Source organism: Oncorhynchus gorbuscha, linkage group LG13 (genome assembly GCF_021184085.1).
Source record: "Oncorhynchus gorbuscha isolate QuinsamMale2020 ecotype Even-year linkage group LG13, OgorEven_v1.0, whole genome shotgun sequence".
NCBI classification, from domain to species: domain Eukaryota; kingdom Metazoa; phylum Chordata; class Actinopteri; order Salmoniformes; family Salmonidae; genus Oncorhynchus; species Oncorhynchus gorbuscha.
In genome coordinates, this window is record NC_060185.1 from 8438023 (window position 1) to 8453289 (window position 15267).

The following is a 15267-nucleotide window of genomic DNA, read 5'->3' on the forward strand; positions in this document are numbered from 1 at the left end:
TGAGGATGGATCAACAACATTGTAGTCACTCAACAATACAAACCTGACAGAGTGAAAAAAGGAAGCCTGTACAGAATAAAAATATTCCAAAACATGCATCCTGTTTGCAACAAGGCACAAAAGTACAACTGCAAAGAATGTGGCAAAGCAATTACCTTTTGTCCTGAATTCGAAGTGCTATGTTTGGGGCAAATCCAACACAACACACTACTGAGCACCACCCTTCATATTTACAAGCATAGTGGTGGCTGCATCATGTTATGGGAATGCTTGTAATCACTAAGGACTGGGGGAGTTTTCAGGATAAAAAAGAAACGAAGCTAAGGAAGCTAAGGACAGGCAAAATCCTAGAGGAAAACCTGGTTCAGTCTGCTTTCCACCAGACACTGAGATATTAATTCCACTTTCAGCAGGACAATAACCTAAAACACAAGGCCAAATATTCACTGGAGTTGCTTACCAAGAAGACAGTGAATGTTCCTGAATGGCCGAGTGACAGTTTTCATTTGAAACTACTTGAAAATCTATGGTAAGACCTGACAATTGTGTTCTAGCAATGAACAGGTGCTGACTTTCTGCACCCTCGACAACTACTGTGATTATTATTATTTGACCCTGCTGGTCATCTATGAACATTTGAACATCTTGGTCATGTTCTGTTATAATCTCCACCCGGCACAGCCAGAAGAGGACTGGCCACCCCACATAGCCTGGTTCCTCTCTAGGTTTCTTCCTAGGGTTTGGCCTTTCTAGGGAGTTTTTCCTAGCCACCGTGCTTTTACACCTACATTGTTTGCTGTTTGGGGTTTTAGGCTGGGTTTCTGTACAGCACTTTGAGATATCAGCTGATGTACGAAGGGCTATATAAATAAATTTGATTTGATTTGATTTGATTTGATAAGTGAAATAATCTGTCTGTAAACAATTGTTGGAAAAATTACTTGTGTCATGCACAAAGTAGATGTCCTAACCGACTTGCCAAAACTATAGTTTGTTAACAAGAAATGTGTGGAGTGGTTGAAAAACTAGTTTTAATGACTCCAACCTAAGTGGATGTAAACTAGTTTTAATGACTCCAACCTAAGTGGATGTAAACTAGTTTTAATGACTCCAACCTAAGTGGATGTAAACTAGTTTTAATGACTCCAACCTAAGTGTATGTAAACTAGTTTTAATGACTCCAACCTAAGTGTATGTAAACTAGTTTTAATGACTCCAACCTAAGTGTATGTAAACTAGTTTTAATGACTCCAACCTAAGTGTATGTAAACTAGTTTTAATGACTCCAACCTAAGTGGATGTAAACTAGTTTTAATGACTCCAACCTAAGTGGATGTAAACTTCTGACTTCAACTGTAGCTGCAGTACCTATATTTATATTTCTTCAACTGTATATAACTGTTTTATTTTTCTTGACTTTTTACAAATGTTAGAATCTTTCTTCCACTTTCACGTTGCAGAGTATTTTAGGAATATCGTTGACAAAAAAATGACAATTAAAAACATTTTTATCCCACTTTGTAACACAACAAAATGTGGAATAAGTCAAGGGTGTGAATACTTTCTGAAGTTACTGTATATAGTGCATTACTTCTGACCAGGGCCCTACGGGGATACAGACAGAGATTTGACCAGGGCCCTACGGGGATACAGACAGAGATTTGACCAGGGCCCTACGGGGATACAGACAGAGATTTGACCAGGGCCCTATGGGATACAGACAGAGATTTGACCAGGGCCCTACGGGGATACAGACAGAGATTTGACCAGGGCCCTATGGGGATACAGACAGAGATTTGACCAGGGCCCTATGGGGACAGAGATTTGATACAGACAGAGATTTGACCAGGGCCCTACGGGGATACAGACAGAGATTTGACCAGGGCCCTATGGGATACAGACAGAGATTTGACCAGGGCCCTACGGGGATACAGACAGAGATTTGACCAGGGCCCTACGGGGATACAGACAGAGATTTGACCAGGGCCCTACGGGGATACAGACAGAGATTTGACCAGGGCCCTACGGGGATACAGACAGAGATTTGACCAGGGCCCTACGGAAATACAGACAGAGATTTGACCAGGGAAATGTGGTGCGACTCGGGATAAAACAACTTACAATGTAAAAATACAAATACCAATCATCCTTACCTCTTCTGGAGGCTTCGAAGCTGTCGAAGAGGTTGATTCTCTGGATGTCGTAGGTCAGTGTGGTGTTGGGCATTAAGGTCCGGTTCCTGTTGATGTTTGTCGCAGCGAATTTAAAGGCCAGCTCCTCCACACTAATGGGCTCATTCTCAAGGGTCTCAAAGATACCCCCTGGAGAAACAGCAGAGAAGAGTGGGACAGGGAGGCGGTGAAAAATACATAATTATTACAGAAGAAGAAGAATGAGTAGGATGCATTATTTTGTATCATTATCTATCTTTATCATTCCAATTATGCCTTTGTCCCAACCTAAAGTGGTGTAACGTGTCACATACTCCCAAGTCGTTTCATCACACAGTGCCACTGAATGACCTATGGAATAGTTCCAGGGGAGATAAATGAGCCAATTGGAAGCTGGGGATGATTCGGAGAACCATGATGGTTTGAGGGCCAGATTGGGAATTTAACCAGGACACCGGGGTTAACACCCCTACTCTTACGATAAGTGCCATGGGATCTTTAATGACGTCAGAGAGTGAGAACAGCCGTTTAACGTCCCATCCGGAAAGATAGCAACCTACACAGGGCAATTGGGGAATTCTTTTTAGAACAAACAACAGACAAACAAGTATTGTGACATTCACAACTCTTCATCCATTAATTAACATCCTTAATTCTCCAGCAGTCAGCTCAATACAAACTAATGATCTACTCTTACCCAATACCCTGAACTATCCTACTCCTTCACTCCTTACCCAATATACCCTCTCCTAGAGATAGAGAGACAGAGAGAGAGAGAGAGGGAGGGAGAGGGAGAGAGAGAGAGAGAGAGAGAGAGAGAGAGAGAGAGAGAGAGAGAGAGAGAGAGAGAGAGAGAGAGAGAGAGAGAGAGAGAGAGAGAGAGGCATATATATATAGAGAGAGAGAGAGAGAGTGAGAGGCAGAGAGAGAGAGAGAGAGAGAGAGAGAGAGAGAGAGAGGCATAGAACTAGAGAGAGAGAGAGAGGCATAGAACTAGAGAGAGAGAGAGAGAGAGAGAGAGAGAGAGAGAGAGAGTGAGAGGCATAGAGAGAGAGAGAGAGAGAGAGAGAGAGAGAGAGAGAGAGAGGCATAGAACTAGAGAGAGAGAGAGAGTGAGAGGCATAGAGAGAGAGAGAGAGAGAGAGAGGCATAGAACTAGAGAGAGAGAGAGAGAGAGAGAGAGAGAGAGAGAGAGAGTGAGAGGCATAGAGAGAGAGAGAGAGGCATAGAACTAGAGAGAGAGAGAGAGAGAGAGAGAGAGGCATAGAACTAGAGAGAGAGAGAGAGAGAGAGAGAGAGAGAGAGAGAGAAGGATCAGTGGGTCTGCTCAGTGCATAGCATGCCAAGACAGACAGAGAGAAAGGGAGGGAGGGAGGGCATGGGAGGCTGGGTTCAAACACAACAACTGTTTCCTCTCTTTGGATTAGTTCCAAATGGCAATCTATTGCATTTATAGTGCACTACCAGGGCCCATAGTCCCTTTAAACACAATTACGTATGAGCTAGCACTGTGTCCCAAAAGAGCTTTGGTCAAAAGTAGTGCACTATATAGGGAATAGGGCTCTGGTCTAAAGTAGTGCACTATATAGGGAATAGGGCTCTGGTCTAAAGTAGTGCACTATATAGGGAATAGGGTACCATTTGGGACATATTTTTCTCTCTGTACAAAATCTCATTACAAAATCATGGGCATTAAAATGGAGTTGGTCCCCCCTTTGCTGCTATAAAAGCCTCCACTCTTCTGGGAAGGCTTTCCACTAGATGTTGGAACATTGCTGCGTGGACTTGCTTCCATTCAGCCACAAGAGCATTAGTGAGGTTGGGCACTGATGTTGGGCGATTAGGCCTGGCTCGCAGTCACCGTTCCAATTCATCCCAATGGGTTTGAGGTCAGGGTTCTGTTCAGGCCAGTCAAGTTCTTCCACTTTGATCTCCACAAACCATTTCTGTATGGACCTCGCTTTGTGCGCAGGGGCATTGCCGTGCTGAAACAGGAAAGGGCCTTCCCCAAACTGTTGCCAAAGTTGGAAGCACAGAATCGTATAGAATGTAATTTTATGCTGTAGCGTTAAGATTTCCCTTCACTAGAACTAAGGGGACTAGCCTGAACCATAAAAAAAACAGCCCCAGACCATTATTCCTTCTCCACCAAACTTTACGGTTGGCACTATGCATTGGGGCAGGTAGCGATCTCCTGGCATCTGCCAAACCCAGACTCGACCGTTGGACTGCCAGATGGTGAACCGTAATAATCACTCCAGAGAAAGCGTTTCCACTGCTCCAGAGTCCAATGGCGGTGAGCTTTACGCCACTCCAGCCGACGCTTGTCATTGCGCATGATGATCTAAGGCTTGTGTGCGACCGCTCGGTCATGGAAACCCATTTCATGAAGCTCCCGACAAACAGTTATTGTGCTGACGTAGCTTCCAGAGGCAGTTTGGAACTCGGTAGTGAGTGTTGCAACTGAGGACAGACTCGTTGCACTTCAGCACTCGGCGGTCCCGTTCTGTGAGCTTGTGTGGCCTACCACTTCGCGACTGAACCGTTGTTGCTCCTAGACATTTCCACTTCACAAATAACAGCACTTACAGTTGACCGGAGCAGCTCTAGCAGGACAGATATTTGACGAAGTGACTTTTCGGAAAGGTGGCGTCCTACGACGGTGCCACGTTGAAAGTCACTGAGCTCTTCAGTAAGGCCATTCTACCGCCAATGTTTGTCAATGGAGATTGCGTGGCTGTGTGCTCAATTGTATACACCTGTCAGCAACAGGTGTGGCTGAAATCGCTGAATCCACTCATTTGAAGGGGTGTACACATACTTTTATAAATATAGTGAATCAACGACAAATCATTGCTGAATATGAGCTATAACAGCACTGTATTGGGGACATCCGTGTCACTATAGAAACGTATTGTACAACTGAATGTAGATACATGCGCAACTGTGTTTAGTTTTGCCCTCTCACTTTGGAGACGGTGTCATGTGACCTTCTGACTGTGTATAAAATGAGAGAACTCATGCCAAAGAGTCCTGCTGCAGCTGGTACCATTGATAGATTTCTAAAGGAGAGGAGAGGAGAGGAGAGGAGAGGAGAGGAGAGGAGAGGAGAGGAGAGGAGAGGAGGAGAGGAGAGGAGAGGAGAGGAGAGGAGAGGAGAGGAGAGGAGAGGAGAGGAGAGGAGAGGAGAGGAGAGGAGAGGAGAGGAGAGGAGAATAAAACCATAACAAATGGTGAAAATGAGCTGAGACCAGAACCTGTCGGAATTTTATTTAAATTAAACACAATAATTTCTGGTCTGTATACTGCCAGGTTGGTGGGAATGGAGGGCCACAACCAGCCACATCCACAACCACCCACAACCAGCCACAGCCAGGCACAGCCATCCAAAGCCAGCCAGACACAGATACAGCCACATTCAGCCACAACCAGCCCCAGCCTGCCACAACCAGCCACAGCCACAACCAGCCACATCCACAGCCAGCCACAGCCAGCCACAGGCAGGCACAGCCACAGCCAGCAAAACCAGTTACAGCCAGCCACAGCCAGCCACAGCCAGCCACAGCCACAGCCAGCAAAACCAGCTACAGCCAGGCACAGCCACAGCCAGCCACAACCAGCTACAGCCAGCCACAGCCAGCCACAACCAGCTACAGCCAGCCACAGCCAGCCACAGCCAGCCACAGCCAGCCACAGCCATCCAAAGCCAGCCACAACCAGCCATAGCCAGCCACAGACAGCCAAAACCAGCCACAACCAGCCACAGCCACAGCCAGCCAGACACAGACACAGCCAACCAGAGTCAGCCACAGCCAGACACAGCCAACCAGAGCCAGCCACAGCCAGGAACCGCCACAGCCAGACACAGACAGCAACAGCCAGCCACAGACCACCACAACCAGCCACAGCCAGGCACAGCCACAGCCACAACCAGCCACAGCCAGGCACAGCCACAGCCAGGCACAGCCACAGCCAGCCACAGTCAGCTACAACCAGCTACAGCCAGACACAACCAGCCACAGCCAGCAGCCACAGCCACAGCCAGCCACAGCCAGCCACAGCCAACCACAACCAGCCACAGCCAGCCACAGCCACAGCCAGCCACAGCCCCAGCCACAACCAGACACAGCTAGCCATAGTCAGAGCCAGCCACAGCAACAGCACCAGCCACAGCCAGCCACAGCCACAGCCACAACCAGCCACAGCCAGCCACAGCCAGCCACAGCCAGCCACAGCCACAACCAGCCAGAGCCAGCAGCCACAGCCAGCCACAACCAGCCACAACCAGCCACAGACACAGCCAGCCACAGCCAGCCACAGACAACCAGAGCCACAGACAGCCCCAGCCCCAGCCAACAACCAGCCACAGCCAGCCACAGCCACAGCCACAGCCACAGCTAGCCACAGCCAGGCACAGCCACAGCCAGCCAGACACAGATACAGCCACAGCCAGACAAAGCCAGGCACAGCCAACCAGAGCCAGAGCCAGCCACAGCCAGACACAGCCACAGCCAGGCACCGCCACAGGCAGCCACAGGCAGCCACAACCAGCCCCAGCCAGCCACAGCCACAGCCACAGCCAGCCACAGCCAGGCACGGCCAGCCACAGCCAGCCACAGCCACAGCCAGGCACAGCCAGGCACAGCCAGCCACAGCCAGCCACAGCCACAACCAGCCCAAGCCAGACACAGCCACAGCCAGGCACAGCCAGCCACAGCCAGGCACAGCCACAGCCACAGCCAGCAAAACCAGCTACAGCCAGGCACAGCCACAGCCAGCCACAACCAGCTACAGCCAGCAGCCACAGCCAGCCACAGCCAGACACAGCCACAGCCAGGCACAGCCAGCTACAGCCAGGCACAGCCACAGCCAGCTACAGCCAGGCACAACCACAGCCAGTCACAACCAGTCACAGCCAACAGCCACAACCAGCCACAGCCAGCCATAGCCAGAGCAAGCCACAGCCAGCCACAACCAGCCACAGTTCCAACCGCAACCAGCCACATCCACAGCCACAGCCACAACCAGCCACAGACACAACCAGCCACAGCCACATCTAGCCACAGCCACAGCTAGCCACAGTCAGCCACAGCCAGCCATAGCCAGAGCCAGCCAAAGCCAGCCACAGCCAGCCACTGCCATAACCAGCCAAAGACAGTCACAACCAGCCACAGCCACAACCAGCCACAGACAGCCAAAACCAGCCACAACCATTTTCAGCCAGCCACAGCCAGCCACAGCCAGCCACAACCAAACACAGCTAGCAGCCACAGCCAGAGCCAGCCACAACCAGCCACAGCCACAGCCAGGCAAAGCCAGCCACTGCCACAACCAGCCAAAGACAGTCACAACCAGCCACAGCCACAACCAGCCACAGACAGCCAAAACCAGCCACAACCATTTTCAGCCAGCCACAGCCACAGCCAGCCACAGCCAAACACAGCTAGCAGCCACAGCCACAACCAGCCACAGCCACAGCTAGCCACAGCCACAACCAGCCAAAGACAGTCACAACCAGCCACAGCCACAACCAGCCACAGCCAGCCACAACCAGCCACAGCCAGCCACAGCCAGCCACAGCCACAGACAGCCAAAACCATTTTCAGCCAGCAACAGCCACAACCAGCCACAGCCACAGCCAGCCACAGCCAGACACAACCAGCCACAGCCACCCACAGCCACAGCCAGCCACAGCCACAGCCAGCCAGACAAAGATACAGCCACAGCCACAGCTAGCCACAGCCAGGCACAGCCACAGCCAGCCAGACACAGATACAGCCACAGCCAGACAAAGCCAGGCACAGCCAACCAGAGCCAGCCACAGCCAGACACAGCCACAGCCAGGCACCGCCACAGCCACAGCCAGCCACAGCTAGGCACAGCCACAGCCACAGCCAGCAAAACCAGCTACAGCCAGGCACAGCCACAGCCAGCCACATCCAGCTACAGCCACAGCCAGCCACAGCCACAGCCAGCCACAGCCACAGCCACAGCCACAGCCAGCAGCCACAACCAGCCACAGCCAGCCACAGCCAGGCACAGCCACAGCCACAGCCACAGCCAGCAAAACCAGCTACAGCCAGGCACAGCCACAGCCAGCCACAGCCACATCTAGCCACAGCCACAGCTAGCCACAGTCAGCCACAGCCAGCCATAGCCAGAGCCAGCCAAAGCCAGCCACAGCCAGCCACTGCCATAACCAGCCAAAGACAGTCACAACCAGCCACAGCCACAACCAGCCACAGACAGCCAAAACCAGCCACAACCATTTTCAGCCAGCCACAGCCAGCCACAGCCAGCCACAGCCAGCCACAACCAAACACAGCTAGCAGCCACAGCCAGAGCCAGCCACAACCAGCCACAGCCACAACCAGCCACAGCCAGCCACAACCAGCCACAGCCACAACCAGCCACAGCCACAACCAGCCACAGCCAGCCACAACCAGCCACAGCCAGCCACAGCCAGCCACAGCCACAGACAGCCAAAACCATTTTCAGCCAGCCACAGCCAGCCATAGCCAGCCACAGCCACAACCAGCCACAGCCACAGCCAGCCACAGCCAGACACAACCAGCCACAGCCACCCACAGCCACAGCCAGCCACAGCCACAACCAGCCAGACAAAGATACAGCCACAGCCACAGCTAGCCACAGCCAGGCACAGCCACAGCCAGCCAGACACAGATACAGCCACAGCCAGACAAAGCCAGGCACAGCCAACCAGAGCCAGCCACAGCCAGACACAGCCACAGCCAGGCACCGCCACAGCCACAGCCAGCCACAGCTAGGCACAGCCACAGCCACAGCCAGCAAAACCAGCTACAGCCAGGCACAGCCACAGCCAGCCACATCCAGCTACAGCCACAGCCAGCCACAGCCACAGCCAGCCACAGCCACAGCCACAGCCAGCCACAGCCACAGCCAGGCACAGCCACAGCCACAGCCACAGCCACAGCCAGCAAAACCAGCTACAGCCAGGCACAGCCACAGCCAGCCACAGCCACATCTAGCCACAGCCACAGCTAGCCACAGTCAGCCACAGCCAGCCATAGCCAGAGCCAGCCAAAGCCAGCCACAGCCAGCCACTGCCATAACCAGCCAAAGACAGTCACAACCAGCCACAGCCAGCAACCAGCCACAGACAGCCAAAAGCCAGCCACAACCATTTTCAGCCAGCCACAGCCAGCCACAGCCAGCCACAGCCAGCCACAACCAAACACAGCTAGCAGCCACAGCCAGAGCCAGCCACAACCAGCCACAGCCACAGCCAGGCAAAGCCAGCCACTGCCACAACCAGCCAAAGACAGTCACAACCAGCCACAGCTACAACCAGCCACAGACAGCCAAAACCAGCCACAACCATTTTCAGCCAGCCACAGCCACAGCCAGCCACAGCCAAACACAGCTAGCAGCCACAGCCACAACCAGCCACAGCCACAGCTAGCCACAGCCACAACCAGCCAAAGACAGTCACAACCAGCCACAGCCACAACCAGCCACAGCCACAACCAGCCACAGCCAGCCACAACCAGCCACAGCCAGCCACAGCCACAGACAGCCAAAACCATTTTCAGCCAGCCACAGCCAGCCATAGCCAGCCACAGCCACAACCAGCCACAGCCACAGCCAGCCACAGCCAGACACAACCAGCCACAGCCACCCACAGCCACAGCCAGCCACAGCCAGCCACAGCCACAGCCAGCCAGACAAAGATACAGCCACAGCCACAGCTAGCCACAGCCAGGCACAGCCACAGCCAGCCAGACACAGATACAGCCACAGCCAGACAAAGCCAGGCACAGCCAACCAGAGCCAGCCACAGCCAGACACAGCCACAGCCAGGCACCGCCACAGCCAGCCACAGCCAGCCACAGCCAGCCACAGCCAGGCACAGCCACAGCCACAGCCAGCAAAACCAGCTACAGCCAGGCACAGCCACAGCCAGCCACATCCAGCTACAGCCACAGCCAGCCACAGCCACAGCCAGCCACAGCCAGGCACAGCCAGGCACAGCCAGGCACAGCCACAGCCACAGCCACAGCCAGCAAAACCAGCAGCCAGGCACAGCCACAGCCAGCCACAGCCAGCTACAGCCACAGCCAGCCACAGCCACAGCCAGCCACAGCCAGGCACAGCCAGCCACAGCCAGGCAACCAGCCACAGCCAGCAAAACCAGCTACAGCCAGGCACAGCCACAGCCAGCCACAGCCACAACCAGCCACAGCCACAACCAGCCACAGCCAGCCACAACCAGCCACAGCCAGCCACAACCAGCCACAGCCAGCCACAACCAGCCACAGCCACAGCCAGCCACAGCCACAACCAGCCACAGCCCCAGCCACCCACAGCCACCCACAGCCACAGCCAGCCACAGCCACCCACAGCCACAGCCAGCCAGACACAGATACAACCACAGCCACAGCTAGCCACAGCCAGGCACAGCCACAGCCAGCCAGACACAGATACAGCCACAGCCAGACAAAGCCAGGCACAGCCAACCAGAGCCAGCCACACTCAGACACAGCCACAGCCAGGCACCGCCACAGCCAGCCACAGCCAGCCACAGCCAGGCACAGCCACAGCCACAGCCAGCAAAACCATCTACAGCCAGGCACAGCCACAGCCAGCCACATCCAGCTACAGCCACAGCCAGCCACAGCCACAGCCACAGCCACAGCCACAGCCACAGCCACAGCCAGCCACAGCCACAACCAGCCACAGCCAGCCACAGCCAGGCACAGCCACAGCCACAGCCACAGCCAGCAAAACCAGCTACAGCCAGGCACAGCCACAGCCAGCCACAGCCACAGCCAGGCACAGCCAGCTACAGCCAGGCACAGCCACAGCTAGCTACAGCCAGGCAAAGCCACAGCCAGCCACAACCAGCTACAGTGAGGCACAGCCACAGCCAGCCACAACCAGTCACAGCCAACAGCCACAACCAGCCACAGCCAGCCATAGCCAGAGCAAGCCACAGCCAGCCACAGCCACAGCCACAACCACAACCAGCCACAGCCACAGCCAGCCACAGCCAGCCACAGCCAGCCACAGCCACAGCCAGCGCCAGCCAAAGCCAGCCACTGCCATAACCAGCCAAAGACAGTCACAACCAGCCACAGCCACAACCAGCCACAGACTGCCAAAACCAGCCACAACCATTTTCAGCCAGCCACAGCCACAGCCAGCCACAGACAACCAAAACCAGCCACAGCCACAGCCAGCCACAGCCAACCACAGCCAGAGCCACAGCCACAACCAGCCACAGACAGCCAAAACCAGCCACAGCCATCCACAGCCACAGCCAGCCACTGCCATAACCAGCCACAGACAGCCACAACCATTTTCAGCCAGCCACAGCCACAGTCAGCCACAACCAGCCACAGCCACAACCAGCCACAGCCAGACACAACCAGCCACAGCCACAACCAGCCACAACCAGCTACAGCCAGCAGCCACAGCCAGCCACAGCCAGCTACAGCCAGCAGCCACAGCCACAACCAGCTACAGCCAGCAGCCACAGCCAGGCACAGCCAGCAGCCACAGCCAGCCACAGCCAGAGCCGTTCAACAAGAGTAATTTAGGCCCCCCGAGTGGCACAGTGGTCTAAGGCATTGCATCGCAGTGCCACTAGAGATTCTGTGTTCAAGACCAGGCTCTGTCGCAGCCGACCGCGACCGGGAGACCCATGGGGCAGCGCACAATTGGCCCAGTGTCATCCGGGTTAGAGGAGAGTTTGGCTGGCAGGGATGTCCAATCACTCACTAGCGACTCCTGTGGCGAGCTGGGCGCAGTGCACGCTGACATGGTCGCCAGGTGTACGGTGTTCCCTCTGGCACATTGGTGCGTCTGGCTTCTGGGTTAAGTGGGCGTTGTGTCAAGAAGCGGGTGAGGCTTGGCTGTGTTGTGTTTCGGGGGACGCATTGGCTCTCGACCTTCGCCTCTCTCGAGTCCGTACGGGAGTTGCATCGATGACACAAGACTGTAACTACCAATTGTATACCATGAAATCGGTGTAAAAAAAAAAGAAGGTTTGATATCTATTGCATCCCAAATGACACCCTAATTCCCTTTATAGTGCCCTACTTTCAAGCAGGACACAGGGCTCTGGTCAAAAGTAGTGCCCAAACTATATGTAGGGATTAGGGTGCCATTTGACACACAGACACAGTGTGTTACACCCAGGGTTCAAAGAGTGTGTGGAAAACATTAGGGTTAAATCCAGGCAGACGAAACGCCATCAACGCCTACATAACATGACCAGACTAGAGTGAGACTGTGTCTTAGGGCACACTATTTCCTTTATACTACTTAAGACCAGGATATATGTAGGTAATTGGGCGCCAACTTGGGGATGCGAACGTTCTGGAGATCTACCGATCTCCTTTTACACAAACGAGCTAAAACATCTGGATCCGCAGCCTTAGCGTTACTGACAGAGGCAGAAATAAAGCTGTAGGATATATTCAGTACAGTTGACGATCACATTCACCACCAGACCGGCAAAGACACAAAGACAGCCCTGAACGTGCTCACACTTTTGGTTCAATAAAACAATAAGAATATGACAGACGTGTTATGAGTCCTGAGAAAACAAATATCTCAATAATGTAGACATCATCTCAACGCAATCTTGGAATTAGGTCACGTGATCAGATTAGGAATAGTATTTAATTAGCAATTTCTTTTTTTTAATGTATGAGCTGAAATGTTACTCAAACCTCGCATGTTACTGTTATCTTCCATGCTACTGTCACCTCCCATGTTACTGTTATCTTCCATTCTAATGTCACCTCCCATGTTACTGTTATCTTCCATGCTACTGTCACCTCCCATGTTACTGTTATCTTCCATGCTACTGTCACCTCCCATGTTACTGTTATCTTCCATGCTACTGTTATCTCCCATGTTACTGTCACCTCCCATGCTACTGTCACCTCCCATGTTACTGTTATCTTCCATGCTACTGTTATCTTCCATGCTACTGTCACCTCCCGTGTTACTGTTATCTTCCATGTTACTGTTATCTTCCATGCTACTGTCACCTCCCATGTTACTGTCACCTCCCATGCTACTGTCACCTCCCATGCTACTGTCACCTCCCATGTTACTGTCACCTCCCATGTTACTGTCACCTCCCATGCTACTGTCACCTCCCATGCTACTGTCACCTCCCATGCTACTGTCACCTCCCATGCTACTGTCACCGCCCATGCTACTGTCACCTCCCATGCTACTGTCACCTCCCATGTTACTGTCACCTCCCATGCTACTGTCACCTCCCATGCTACTGTCACCTCCCATGCTACTGTCACCTCCCATGCTACTGTCACCTCACATGCTACTGTCACCTCCCATGCTACTGTCACCTCCTGTGTTACTGTCACCTCCCGTGCTACTGTCACCTCCCATGCTACTGTCATCTCCCATGCTACTGTCATCTCCCATGTTACTGTCACCTCCCATGTTACTGTCACCTCCCATGTTACTGTCACCTCCCATGTTACTGTCACCTCCCATGCTACTTTCACCTCCCATGCTACTGTCACCTCCCATGCTCCTGTTACCTACCATGCTCCAGTCACCTCCCATGCTCCTGTCACCTCCCATGCTCCTGTCACTGTCACCTCCCATGTCACTGTCAGCTCCCATGTTACTGTCAGCTCCCATGTTACTGTCACCTCCCATGCTACTGTCACCTCCCATGCTACTGTCATCTCCCATGTTACTGTCACCTCCCATGTTACTGTCATCTCCCATGCTACTGTCATCTCCCATGTTACTGTTATCTTCCAAGCTACTGTTATCTTCCATGCTACTGTTACCTCCCATGTTACTGTTATCTTCCATGCTACTGTCACCTCCCATGTTACTGTTATCTTCCATGCTACTGTCACCTCCCATGCTACTGTCAGCTCCCATGTTACTGTTCTCTTCCATGCTACTGTCACCTCCCATGTTACTGTTATCTTACAGGCTACTGTCACCTCCCATGTTACTGTCACCTCCCATGCTACTGTCACCTCCCATGTTACTGTCACCTCCCGTGTTACTGTCACCTCCCATGTTACTGTCATCTCCCATGCTACTGTCACCTCCCATGTTACTGTCATCTCCCATGCTCCTGTCAGCTCGCATGCTCCTGTCACCTCCCATGTTACTGTCACCTCCCATGTTACTGTCACCTCCCATGCTACTGTCGACCTCCCATGTTACTGTCATCTCCCATGCTACTGTCACCTCCCATGCTCCTGTCACCTCCCATGTTACTGTCACCTCCCATGCTACTGTCACCTCCCATGCTCCTGTCACCTCCCATGTTACTGTCACCTCCCATGTTACTGTCACCTCCCATGTTACTGTCACCTCCCATGCACCTGTCACCTCCCATGTTACACTCGCCCTTCCCATGTTACTGTTATCTTCCATGCTACTGTCACCTCCCATGCTACTGTCACCTCCCATGCTACTGTCACCTCCCATGTTACTGTCATCCTCCCATGTTACTGTCACCTCCCATGCTTCTTTTTATAAGAAACATTAATGTGTTGAAAATCCCAAATTGTTTGCATAGTCAATTTACACACAGCTCTGACACACTTTTCCCACCAGACATGCCACCAGGGGTCTTTTCAGAGTCCCTAAAAATCCAGAACAAATTCAAGAAAGCGTACAGTATTATATAGAGCACTTATTGCATGGAACTCCCTTCCATCTCATATTGCTCAAATAAACAGCAAACCTGTTTTTTTTAAAACAGACGAAGCAACACCTCGCGGCACAACGCCTCTCCCCTATTTGACCTAGATAGTTTGTGTGTATACATTGATATGTAGGTCCTATGTTTCCTTTCACATTTTCTGACGTAGTTCTGTCCTTGAGCGGTTCTTGTCTATTAATGTTCTGTATTATGTCATTCTGAATATGTTTCATGTTTTGTGTTGGACCCCAGGAAGAGATGTTGCTGCTTTTGTAACAGCTAATGGTTGGATCCTAATAAAATACCAAATACCAAAATACAAGTCACTCCCATGCTACTGTCACCTCCCATGCTACTGTCACCTCCCATGCTACTGTCACCTAATAATATAATAATAAT

The 15267-nt window shown here is 52.6% G+C and overlaps 1 protein-coding gene across 2 annotated transcripts in view; it reads right to left on the reverse strand.

Moving 5' to 3' along the window:
- Positions 1-15267, reverse strand: part of LOC123992478 (glutamate receptor ionotropic, kainate 1) — a 145014-nt gene that overhangs the window by 101172 nt on the left and 28575 nt on the right. For both annotated transcript variants that reach the window (XM_046293644.1, XM_046293643.1), the window contains exon 2: positions 2154-2321. In XM_046293644.1, the coding sequence (XP_046149600.1) occupies positions 2154-2321 (168 nt within the window). The remainder of the gene's footprint in view (positions 1-2153; positions 2322-15267) is intronic.